Genomic DNA, 13,090 nt, shown 5'->3' on the forward strand with positions numbered 1-13,090 from the left:
CTCCTGAGGGCTGAAAATTTACATACCAGAGGCCAAAAAAATAATTCCCTTTAAAATATTTAAACATAAATCTGCCTGCTGCTACACTGGCTATAAAAACAACAATTAAATGGTATTATATTAATTATGTAAGTTACATTTTGCAGTTTAAGAACTGCTGAGGTTTCTCCAGCTCTCAGCACCTGGTTCCTGAGGCAGCCCTGGACTGCTGCCCCTGTTTGTCCCTGTCCATCAGCTCTGCCCCACTGGCCTTGCAGGGTTTTAATCTATGCCAAGGGTTAAATTTCATTTGTAGGAATAAATGCAAATGCATGGCTGCTTTGGGAGCTGTGGAGCCTATCTGCAGAGACTGTAGATACAATTTAATGCCAGGGGGTCAGAGTGGTGTTTATTTTGGGAGACAAATCTGGTATTGCAGGTGATGTTTCCTTACCTTGAAGCCTGGCATTCCTGGGGGGCCTGGGGGACCTGGTGGGCACAGAGCTGGGCACTGCAGGGAGCAGAAACACTTTGGTTTAACAGGCACACAGCACACCCAGGGAGGCTGGCTTCACCCAGGAGGGGAAAAAGTCATGGGGATTTTGGCTCTAGATTCACTAAATCTGGTGGAATCACAGCTCAACACTTCCCTGTGGAACAGGGTCCTGGTACCCCACAAAATAATGATTTATGAATGGCCTACTCCCCTTTGAACATGGGCTGGGAGCCTTTCTGAAGGCTGACAGGGTCCACAGCCCAAAATGCTGCAGAACCCAGGTTTCCCAGGAAAGTTGGATCAGTTTCTTTAAATCATTAGGACCATATTAAATCCTCTGCATTAACTGACCCCTATTGATTTCCTTTAGCCAGGTCCTTAAAAGAAACAAGGACAGGCATCAGAGTGAATTGAATGGCACCAATAAGAATCCAATAACTATAAGCTGATCTCTGCAGATGTCCAGGGGTGGGAGAGACCAGAACATGCATGGAAATTTAATGAGGAAAAGGCCACGGTCTTGAAACTTTACAATAGCTTTTAATTTGTTTTGTTGTTTGGGGTTTTTTTTTTTGGGTTTTTTTTGGTTTTTTTTTCCTTTTAATACATCTTCAGGCAGCACCTCTGTAGCAAAAATTTAATTTTCCAGTATATTCCACGGGGTAACTTAAATTAAACATGCAGAAATAGCACCATTTCCTATTAGCTCCCATGTGATGTGCCATCAGGCAGTCTAAACTGACTTGGAGCTTTTTTTGGGACATGCCAATTAGGAAACCAGAGAAGCTGTCACAACAACAGCTGTGAAATCTGCAAATGTCACTTCCATCATTCCTGGACCCAACACTCCTTTGGTTCCCCCAAAAGGAAGGGATGAGGGTTTTCTGCTGGGGAAGGAAGCCCAAACAAAGCTCATGGCCATGGAGCCCAGGGCCCCATCCCTGGAGAGCTGCACACTCTGCAAAGCAGGACTGGAAGCATGAAAAGCTGCTGTCTGTTACCAAATGCTGGACTTGTTTAGCACATGAAGAGTGCATGCAAAATGTGCATTTTGGGAAGCAAAAATCGAGGACAAAATCACAGACTGGTTTGGGTTGGAAGGGACCTTAAAGCTCATCCCATTCCACCCCCTACCATGGGCAGGGACACCTTCCACTGTCCCAGGCTGCTCCAAGCCCTGCCCAACCTGGGCTGGGACAATTCCAGGGATGGGGCAGCCACAGCTTCCCTGGGAAATCTGTTCCAGTGCACATCTTGAATAAAGATTTCAGCCCAGGAAACACACACCCCACTCTGACAAGGTGCTTTAAACCCACACCTGCAGGTCTAAGCAGTGCATGTCAAATGGCTGACACTCCCACAGCTGTGCCAACCAAAAGTCACATCAGGGATTAAACCAAAGCATATTTTCATGGTACATAAAGAAAAGCCTACCTGAAGGTCCCCACCACCATCAGGAAGGGCACCTGGAAGACCCTGCAATTCAGGAATGGTGGCTTTTAAATGCAAGGCAGACACCAGGAGGAAACACAATTTCTAGGACAATATTTACAGACCCAGCTCAGCTGGAGCAGCACCAGGCACACACTGCCCCTGAACCTGGAGTGTTCTGAGTCCCCAAAAGCAGGCACAGCAGGGGTGAAACCATCCCTGGAGGTGCCAGGGTAGACTCTTGGGCTTTGGGTGGTGAAGGCAGCAATTAGAGAAGGGCAGCTGTGCCTGGCTTCATCCTGGCCTTGGGAAAGACCCCTCCAGTGCCACTGTTCAACACTCCAGAGAGGCCACAGCAAGCCCAGAGCAGGGACTTGACTGCAAGTGCCAACTTGCTGGCCCTACAAGCACAGACCCTGATCCAAGCACTAAAACCTTCCTTGAAAACACAACAAGCTCTCCCCACACCCTGTGTGCCACAAAAGTGGGGTCCATTGGGTGCCTCCTCACACAGAGCACAAATAACAAACAGGAGATCATCACCAAAACACCCAAGGGCAGCTGGGGAAAAGTCCCTGCTCTCCTCAGGACATGGTGTTTGTGCCCTGCTGAATGCTCATGGCAGTGGCAACCAATAAAAAGTGCAGCAAGAAGAAAATTCCAGGCTCCCCCCAAGAATTTTCTCACATTTATTTGCAAGTCTCAACTTACAGGAGGCCCAGGTGGTCCAGGAGGCCCTGGGAATCCTGGCAGACCAAAAGGTCCCTAAAAGGAGAGAAAGATGGTAAGAATTCCCTTTCAGTGTAAATGCAAGGGGATGTGAGGGGTGGCTAGCAAAATATCACTTCAGAGAGAGGTGAGAGACAAAAATTAAACTCATTAAACATTCAGTAAATGAGGATTAAATGGTAGGAGAAACTCACAGAAGGGCCCCGAAATCCTTGTCCCCCTGGGAGCCCACTGGGTCCTGGAGGCCCCTGTTGAGCAGAGAGAAGAGCTTTAATGTCTGTGCTGACCTTGGCACCCCAAAGCCTGGGGGCACCCAGCAGCTGTGATGCCTTGAGAGGCTGCCTGGAGCAGAGGCTAGACAGAGTTAAAGGAACAAAGCAGGGATTTATTGAAAGGATGCACCTTGGGCAGGGCAAGAGCCCAGCCAGGGCTGCACCCAAGCTGGCCACGAGTCCCAAGTTCTCAGACTTTTATCAGTTTTGGTCCATTTCCATATTGGGGTTAAAGGTCCCATTCCAGCTCCAGGGGATGCAGTCCCACCCTCTCAAATTGCTCTCCTCCATTCCCTGCTGTTGGCACTTTCTGGGGATGGAGCTGCAGTGGTGTCCTTGGTTCTCAGGCTGGAAAAGGATTGTTTTGTCTGACTACCCTGTAAGGAGAGCTTGCTAGCACTTCATATGAAGTTCAGAGCTCCATACAAATGCAGCACAGGATCTGGAAAACCTGACAGCTCAAACTGAAGGCATCAGGTGGGCTGTCCCCATCTGCCCAGTCCCCCCAAGGAGCTCCATCCTGCACCACACCAGCAGCTTCCCAATGCACATCTCCCTTTCTACTCCAAAAATTCCCCTGGAATTCACTGCCAATCTGCACCCCTCAGGCACAGGGCAGCAGCCAGGAGGCCACCAAACAAAAGCTGCCCCAGGGTTGGTCACTCGAGTGTTCACAAGGCTGCTGAGCCTTGAGTTTACACCAGAGCCAAGGTTGGGGCAAGGATAAAAACCACACAGGGTCAATGATCTGCAGGACTCCTGGCACAGTAGAAGGATCTGAGGCCTGGGGTGGGTTTGCAACTCTCAGAGTATCCAATAAAATCAGAATCTTGATTTATAATTTTTTTTTAAATATTCTCATTACTTACTGGAGGTCCTGGTAGTCCTTTGCCCTGAAAACAACATTGAAACAGTAAAAGATCACTCAGAAAATGAGCACACAGCAATAAAAGAAAACCTCAAAAGACACTGTTTTTTTTTTTTTGTTGTTGTTGTTATAAGTTTCCTTATCGCTCCCTTGCCTCATTATAATGATTATAATTTGCAATCAGAGCAGGGTTTTGATGAACTCTTTTGCTGCCTCTAATAATTTGTATTCCCTTTCCATCTCTGTTACCTATGAGACATCTGTAAGAAGAGAGATGTGTGGTGACACAAGGGTGGGACGTGGAGAGGAAGAAAACATTCCAGTTTATCTATTTCTCCTTTTTCTTTTCCTTTTAATTTTGATTAGGCATCAGATAATGTCTGGTAATTGTGATAGCATTTGATGTGTCAGTCTGTGTCCCAGGCTGGTTTGCCTTAAGAGCCCCTCAGAGAACAAAACCAGGAGAACAGGTCACACATACATATTTAAACATTTCAAACAATATATTCACTCATTCAGGCTTTGATCCTTTTGTTTGGGACACAAAGCCTCCCATCCTCTCTTGGTGATGGCTTTGGCACAATATTCCACACTTTCATCCCATGAGCTGCTCTGGGAGGTACTTACAGCTGGTCCAGGTGGCCCAGCGGGTCCTAATGCACCCTGTGGGAATAAAAGAGAGGAAAAATCAGCAGGGATAAAAGAGAAACCTCCATATGGGGAGTCACCAAGGCCTGCTCTCCTTGACACCAATCTTTTCCTGGAAACTCCTGCAGAAGCAGGACAGAACTGGAGATGCTCAGCTGAATTCACACATATAAGGACAAAAACTTGTGGATAATTACTCTGGAAGTCCCAGCTGGCCTCAGATGAATATCTAATATATCATTCATGAATATCTAAATGTTCATAACTTGAATTCTATCTACTTGAAATATTCCCATTCATAAGACATTCATATTATAGATCCAATAGCTAAGTTTCCTGAAACTATTAACAGAATTTGGATTTGTTCTAGTGAATTTTATTAACTCATCTATTTTCCTTTCAAGCAAAGCCAAAGATTTGGCAGCTTCTGCTTCTTCACTTGCTTCCTTGGCAATTCCCCCATCTCCTTTTCCCAATTTGCATTCCTATTCTTGGGCTTGACTGAAGCTTGGTGAGCTCATGGCTTAGACTGGAATTAAGTCACTCCTGAAGCTGTCAAGTTCCTGCTTGACTGGAGACAAGAGCACAGAGAGGCCTCCTGAACCCCTTTGCTGCATTGCAAAGCTGCCAGCTGGCCAGCAGGCTGTAAAATCCATTATGGGGGATAATTCTGAACCAGAATCCCAGAATGGTTTGGGTTGGAAGGGACCTTAAAGCTCATCTTGTCCCACCCCCTGCCATGGACAGGGACAGCCTCCAGGACACCGGGGTGCAGGACAAAGCAGGGACATCTTGCACAGGGACAGACTCTCCCCAGCCCAAACCTCCTTGCCAAGCATCCCCAAAATGCTGCACAGAAACATCTGGAGCAGATTCCCTGAGCTGGAATTGAAAGGTGAACCAGGAGAACCAGGTGGATGGGCTGACCTGGAGAACATCCCAGCACTCTGTGCCCCCAGGGAGGATTCCTGCCCTCTGCTCCTGCTCTGTGGGCCAAAGGAAATCAGAAATGCTCTCTCTTGCTAAGCTTAAGGAGAAGGACTCAGAGGACCCAAGGCCTTGCTAAGAGTGGTCTTGTGAGCAGAGGACTGTAACCCAAAAAAATCAGCTGTGCTGTGAATGTCAGCTCATTCATTACCCTGCTCTGCCCCCAGTCACTTTTATCTGCAGGCTAAAAATCCTCACAACTGCTGCTGGCTTTAAGGGACCAGCTGGGATTCCTCCTGCAAGGAAAACATTGAATTCCTGGCACCTCCTCACTTGCACTCTGGTTCTGAAAGCAGCTGCATCACCCCTTTCTGCTTTATCCAACAGGCCAGAAAGATGGCAGAGCACCCAAAATGCCAAATTTAGCCCTTTGCTCCCTAATTCTGATACCTTGGAGGGTGCAAGGAGCAGAATGCAGCAGTGAACATTCCTGGTAAGGTAAGAGACTGTGAAATCCCTGAACGAGCTGATGCTACTGCATTAAGGCAAAGGAAAGACTCTAATTTATATCTCAATTTTAATAACATTGTCTGACTCGACTCACTCTCCTGGTAACAATGTTCTTTCTCTTTTGATTAGAAAACACTATCACCATTATTTTTCATTTTGTAGCAATTTACCCTGTGAATAGACAGCTATGGAGAGTAGAAACACTTGATTATTATGACATTCATAAACAGAAGTGAATAATTACATTTTCCTTATTGTTTTCATTGGAAAGCAGCAAACTTCCAAATGGCCTTTGAGAACTTTCTAATGAAGGACACCAGTATCTAACATGGGAGTCAGGACCCAGCTCAACTCCAGCTAAAAATAAAGGGGTGTTAAAATTGAAAACCAAATAGACTTGATCTAATCAGTCTTTAAGCAGAAGCAGGAGAAAAGCTAGTGGATTCTGAGAGCAGCAGAGATATTTAAGACAAAAATCTTTTCGGAAATGTTAGGCAATAAATCATTACTGAAAACTGGCTTCCATAGCCCAGCTTTCCCTATGCTAAATAGCTTTGCTCTCAGAGACACCAGTTCAAAAAACTAAAGGCTTATTTGGAAGAAATCAGAGTGTTAAGCATGAATTCAAACCAACAGCAATAGGTAAAAAGCTTATTTCAGTGAGTCCTGCAAGACTATGTTCCACAAGACAGGGAGAAAAGAAGCAAGTCAGGCTAACAATGCTGTCCACTTGGAGTGCTAAAGCTTTCAGAGGCCTTCCCTTTCCCCAGGTTTTTATCAGACCAATTAAAACAATTTCCCAGATGGACCAGTGACCTTGAAACTCTCCCATAACTGAGGGGGGGGTCCCAGGTCTGCCCCATGCTGCCAGACTGAGTTACAAGAAAGGGGAGAGCCCAGCAAACCCAAGTGTGTCTGTCTGTCTGTCTGTCTGGGGCAGCCAGAGGGGAATTCCTGCGCCCAAAAATCATCTGCTCAATTACCCTGCAAGGCAGGAGCTGTGTGCTAATGTGGGCTGGCCCTGCCACCCAGCCCAAACAGGGCACAGAACTGCTCCCAGCCTTGCACGGGTGGTCCTGAGCTTCCCCCCTTCCAAAGGCAGGGATCTGCTGCCAGGAGCTGCTGGGCTCTTGCCACAGAATGTCTGAAAGTGGCCAGGATTTGGCAGGGCTGCATCTCTGGGGAGAAAGATGGGCACAAGGGACAGAAAAGGAGTGGGGTTTAGGGGGGAGGTGATGGACAGAGGCTTGGAGCTGTGACCAGGATATTTGGGTCCTGTCACCCAACTTTGCCAGTGGCCACACAGACTTTGCCTGTCACATGGGAAAGGAAGAAGAGCATGTCACAAATACAGGGCTGTGCTGCTCATCCCCTAAAATAACTCACAGATTTTTCAGGTTTCAGTAAGTCCTTGGGGCAGCAAGTGGATTATTGGGATATACTGAACAGGGGACAGAAATCCAGCCCATGACTGCAGCCCTGAGTCCAAGAGGCCACAAGCCAGCTGTGGACAGAAGCCCTATATTCCCATCTGGGAGGCAGGAGAACAGCCATGCTGGATCACAATCTGTGCTGAGTGGCTCATTAATGATCATTCCTTAATGTCACAGGGAGGCCTAAGAGGGGTGATGACTGTGGATGATCTGAAGGACATCTGTGTCATCTCTGGCAGTTGTTTCTCTGTCCCTGTGGTGCCCCTCAGCAGAGATAGAATCCGCAGAAAAAACTCTTATTTCTTGCTAGGCTGGCTGGGGAACTCTATAGCAACTAATAATGCAACCATATGGACAGTTCCAGAAATAATGAAAGGCAAAAGCTCAAACAATTAATACACAGTAGCATTAATTGTAAACAACATAGATCTGCCAACTCTGACTGCAAATAAAGGCCAAAATAACTTCATTTTGATAAACTTCACCATTGAGTCTGTTGACTGCTTCAAGAAACTTTTTGGATATTTGAAATATCCCCAGTACAGCCACCACTGAGGCAACCCAAGCAGGTTCAAAGCCCTGTGAAAGAAAGGTGGATTCGTGCCCTGCCTAATGAAAAGCCACCTGGGGTGCATTTCAAGGATCCAAGTATTCTGCAAGGGTTTACATCAGAATCAGCACTTGAACATCACCAATTTACAGCAGAATGTGGAAGCCATCCGCACACTCAGTGACAATGACCATTCAAAGGGACCTGGACCCAATGAGGTACTCACACGGTCTCCTGGAGGCCCATTTGGGCCAGGGGGGCCATCAGTTCCTGTTAAACCCTGTAAGAAAAACCCAAAAGATCAACAGAGTGCCATCCTGTCAGTAACACATCTCAAAATTGTTCTCACATTCCTTAATTCAGCCCAGAATTGCTTCTCCTTCGATTTCTCCTGACATGCAAGACACAGATGTAGGTCCAGGACTCCCATTCCTTCTCCAGCAGGCACAGAGAAGCTGATGACACACATCAGGAAAACTCTCCTGCCTGGGTGAGAGGCTTAAAAATCCTAAGAGAAGATGACAAAATACTCACATCCACTCCAGGAAGACCAGGCAATCCAGCTTCACCTGCAGCTCCAGGCTTCCCTGGTGCACCTTTTGGCCCCTACATGAGGTAAACAGTCAATTATTATAACAAAATAACAGGAGAAACACGGCAAGGATGCCAGGAGGGAAGCTCATTTGTTGATGTGTTAATCCTACACCATGGAACAGGGGAGAATCCCAAGAAGAGAGGTGAATCTTGCTATGAATCCACATCCAAATCCTAAATTTCAGTGCTTTGGCTCATTCCCACGTGCTCACAAGCTGCTCTAAGTAGGGGTAGGAAGGGATGCAGTAAGTGGCCGAAGCAAAGGGCTCTCTCTGGTCAGGTTTGAGCAGCCCTTGGCAGGCTGAGGGGCTGAAGCAGACTCAGAGCAGTGCCAAAAATGACCATGTAATGTGGCTTGGTGCCGTGACACCTGTCCCCATACAGGTGATGCACCAGCTTTGTCTCACTTATCTCATTCATTAATTTAACTTTCATTCTGTTTCACTGATAGCAACGAGGCAGGAGAATGTGTTTGTCCCCTGAGCACCCCCACTCCTGGGAATTCTGTGGCAGATGAAGAGGAAAATGAGGCTGTAAGTGCCAGCTCATGTCCTGTGTCCTCTGGAAAGGAGGGACAAGTCAATACCAAGCAGGAAATACTTACTGGTGGGCCTGGCAAACCAGGAGGGCCTGGCTCTCCCTAGAGGAAAGAGGGAAAAGTGTTAGTGCTGAATTTTGTTGACTTTTTCCAATTGGGTGCTCCCAAACCTCTCCTTGTGCCCACTCCAGTATTTACCTGGCTCAGTCTCACGAGCTGATGCTCTAAACCCTGCTGCCCCCTGAGCAGGATGAGCCTGGGCAGCCTTTTCCAACACCTGCAGTAGCAGATTTGGGGGATCCACATCCCCAGCCCCCCCAGAGACAACCACTGCCCTGAACAGTGCCCCCAGAACATTCCACTCCTTCCAGACATGGCTGGAATTTATTTGCATTTTGGATTGGCTGCAAGTGGGGCAAGCTGGATGGGTGTCACAGCTTCCAAACCTCTTCCTGGTGATACAGGGATCAACTCCAGCTTTCCAGGGCACAGCATGGAGCTGTGGTACTGCCAGGAGCTGGGGATTATACCACAAAGTGCAGAATGAACAAGCTGTCTACAATGATTTTCTTCATATGACTAAACCTGGACAGGGAAAGCAAGCAAGCACAGCCCCCAACTGATTTCCACCTAATCCAATTGCACAATCTGCATTAAACACAATTTTCATACAATATTTCAAAGGCACTCTATTTTTTCTCTATTGTAATAAAAAGAAACTTTTAAGAGCAGCATTAAAGGTGTTTGTGAGACAACATTCTGTAACTCTTGAATCACTTCTTCCAGCTCAGCCAGTTGTAATGCCATTGATGAGTGTGTGCGTGGACTCCAGACAAAGATTTGGATTTCATTGTTAAGTCCCAAAAGAAGCAAACATTTGTGAGCAGCAGGAAGCTTGACTGGAGCTTGGTTTCCAACTCATCCCACAGAAAACCCCTTTGTGTCCCAGCCCAGAGGGTACCTGCCCTCCTGGCTGCAGGGTAAGGGCACTGAAGATGTGAGAGCCATTGTGGGTGAGCAGGAGGGAAGGGACAACCCTGGAAGGGGAAAATCTCTGTGGAAGAAGGGTGGATATTAACACCATCCCTCCCACCATGGGGCTGCTAATTAGGGGGCAGGAGGTGTATGCAGAGCTGTGGGATTTACAGCACCTTTCTATATTTACTGGCAGGGTTGGGGGCAAATCCCTCCAGCCTGGAGCTGCTCAGGATTTATGTCCTGCACCACTGACTGAGCAGAGGGCTCCTGAACAGAGGCATCTTTATGCTCTGACTTGCTGAAGCAACTCCTTCAGTGTCCTTTGCCCACAGCTTTTCCATAAATAGTTCCCATAGCAGGCTGGGGACGGGTCCCTGCCCAGGAAATGAAAGGAGCAGTTCTTTGGAAATGAAAAGGCAGCTGGAAGTGGCTCTAGGGGTGGTTTGCTCCCTCCTCCAGCACCTGGGACTGCCAGCCCCTTGCATTTTTCCTTTCCTCCGAGGTGGGAATCTGCACAGGGAGGTCACAGCATCAGCAAAGGCTGCTGGGGACCATCTGAAACCTTGATCCTGTGGTGGAGCCCTGCAGGACTCTGCAGGGGCACCAGAACTTCAGAGACTGAATCCAAAGCCTAATCAGGGTATGCACCCCAATGCCAGGTCACTGGGAATTAGAGCAAGGGCTGTCAGCAAAAGGAAATGCTCTCCTGGTGCTCTGTGGAAGTTTACTCTTTCTCAGCAAGTCAAGGCAGGAGACAGAAAGAAGAGGGAAAAAAAAAAAAAAAAAAAGCTTGATTTTTGAAAAGTGACAATTGCTTATTAGCAATTTAGGGAATTACATCTCCAGAAATAATTCACAGGAACTTGTCACTAATTCTTTCCATCAAAGCATGCTGTTTCTAGTCTTGGGAGAGAGGGATTTTGCTTGTTACTGGGTATGAAACGAGAAGCTTGTTAAATGCTTTAATTATAAAATATTTTAGAAGGACTTAATGTTTCAGCTCCCCCTGAAAGGCAGGGATGAAAGCTGGACCTTTGAGAAATTGTGCTGATGGAGTTCATCCAAGGAGATATCCTGAATAATTCAGCTGCATGCTCTGCACCTCTCAGTGCTCACAGCTGATGGCAGGAGACTGCTGAACACCTCAGCAGCACTCACCCAGCTCAAAGACACCCAGCAGCACTTCCATACCATTTTGATCCAAAGCCATCTGCCACACTGACCTGGCTGGAGTGGCTTACAGAGTTCAGGAATACAGTGCAGAAAATTTTCAATTGCAATTTAAGAAAAAAAGTCTCAGCAGCAAAAGAAAAATAAAAGAATGGTTTCACTCTGCAGTGGCACTCTGCCACTCTGCCACTCAGAATCCACATGACCCTCCCCATGCAGCACTAGGAAAATGCAGAACAGTGCTGAACTTTATTTACCATCATTTTTTGGATTGTACTGACAAAAAAAGGGCAGCTCATGAGCAGGGAGGCTGTGTGACTGCTCAACACCAGCCACAGCCCAGCATCTCCTCCTGTGCAACTCCTGAAAGGACTCCAGGTCCTGCTGAGGAGCAGGAGCCATCCTGGAGCCTTCCCTGGACAGCCAGACCATCTCACCTGAACAGGGACCTGACATCCTCTATCCATACGAGGAATGGGCTTCAAGTTCAAATTAGAGATTATTTCTGTGTAGCCAAAACTCCAGGCTGAAGCTGGGACTGCAGCACTTTGCACCTCAAACACTTCACCCAGCCTTTTGATTTAGTAGGACCAAGTTCTTCATCAATTAGAGGTTGTTACTTGAGCCTGTCCCACGGGAGCCTTCCAGAGCTCTTAGTTGTGGATAAAGGGGTGTAGGTGCACACAACTGACACCTCCCTGGGCTCCTGTCTCCAAGAGCAATCAGAAGCCATGCTGGTGCTGCTCCAGAGTTAAATATCCTGTAGAAAGCAGGAACTGAACAACTACAGGGTTTCTTTCCCATTTGCTCTCTGCAGAAGTTCAAACTTGAAGTCTGAAGGGCTCCATCCTTCCCAAACTCTTCTTTTTGCTTCCACAGTGGATCACAGCCAGCCCTGCTGCAGGGACTCCACTGCTGCAAAGGGGAACCAGTGTCCTTTGCCCTCTTCTGGGTGACCCCTGAAGCCTTTTGTGACACCACAAAAAGCAGCTGGAAGCTGCTGAGGTGCCAGCTCTGAATGTCTCACACCACAAAACCAGAGGGAGATTCCCAGGAATACAGACTCCTTTAGCCCAAAGGACACTCAGAGGGAGCAGCTGGAAATCAATGAGGTTTTCTCTTCAGCCCAGCCTGGCCCAGGGAGCTGCAGGGAAATCTCCCCACTGCAGGCACAAACACTCCTTGTTCACCATCTACCAGGGAACTCAGACATTTTGTTTTTTTAACCTCCTTATTCAAAAGAAAATGACCTGCATGGAATGAATAGATTTTTTCAAGGTTGCTTAAGGGCCCAATTCCAATAAATGCACTTCAGATGAGCTTTAAAAACCCCTGCACTATTCCACAGGCAGCTCAGAGAGACAAGAGCTGCTCAAACTGAAAATCGAAGTGGTCTTGCTAAAGGTCCATCAGATGCTCATTTTATCCACTGCCAACTACAGGACAAATTCAGTCCTTATCCATCAAATGCACAGAGACATTTTTAATTTCTAAGGAAACACCAATTAAAAGTAACAGAACAAGATTTTCTCCTCCATTAAGTCCTGGGTTATGTTGTCCTCTCCCTCTGCAGGAGGTATAAGGAGCTGCCTGAAGAAACAAAGGCTCTTCATTTTATTTGGCTTTTGGGCCACTACAAACTCATGTCTGGCAGCACAAGAGCCAAATCCTGACACATGCTGTGCCAAAGTGAGGATAACCACGATGACAATATTGAAATAAAACTTTTAAGACAAAAGCAGTGTCCAGTGCTGCATATTTGAGTCTCTTGTAGCCTCTCTATAAATGTAGATGCTCTGAAGCATCACATAAATCTGTCTTTGAGCTGCTGAACGTGCACTGACCCCACACACATCACACCCCTGCACTCAACCCTGCACAAAAAGAGAAATATTCTACTTTGCAAGCAGGGTCACAAACCCCTGAGCTCTCTCTCCCTGGGGACAGGGGATTGATCCTGCAAAGAA

At 47.2% G+C, this 13,090-nt stretch overlaps 1 protein-coding gene across 1 annotated transcript in view; it reads right to left on the reverse strand.

The window, feature by feature from the left end:
* The window catches only part of COL9A3 (collagen type IX alpha 3 chain), a 33,203-nt gene that overhangs the window by 18,277 nt on the left and 1,836 nt on the right, over window positions 1-13,090 (reverse strand). Inside the window, exons 3-11 of the mRNA XM_050982163.1 lie at window positions 9,042-9,077; window positions 8,378-8,449; window positions 8,070-8,123; window positions 4,403-4,438; window positions 3,777-3,800; window positions 2,830-2,883; window positions 2,618-2,671; window positions 1,910-1,951; window positions 434-490 (exon numbers count right to left, since the gene is read on the reverse strand). Of these exons, the coding sequence (XP_050838120.1) occupies window positions 434-490; window positions 1,910-1,951; window positions 2,618-2,671; window positions 2,830-2,883; window positions 3,777-3,800; window positions 4,403-4,438; window positions 8,070-8,123; window positions 8,378-8,449; window positions 9,042-9,077 (429 nt within the window). The remainder of the gene's footprint in view (window positions 1-433; window positions 491-1,909; window positions 1,952-2,617; window positions 2,672-2,829; window positions 2,884-3,776; window positions 3,801-4,402; window positions 4,439-8,069; window positions 8,124-8,377; window positions 8,450-9,041; window positions 9,078-13,090) is intronic.

This window comes from Serinus canaria, chromosome 20, assembly GCF_022539315.1.
Source record: "Serinus canaria isolate serCan28SL12 chromosome 20, serCan2020, whole genome shotgun sequence".
Classification (NCBI taxonomy): domain Eukaryota; kingdom Metazoa; phylum Chordata; class Aves; order Passeriformes; family Fringillidae; genus Serinus; species Serinus canaria.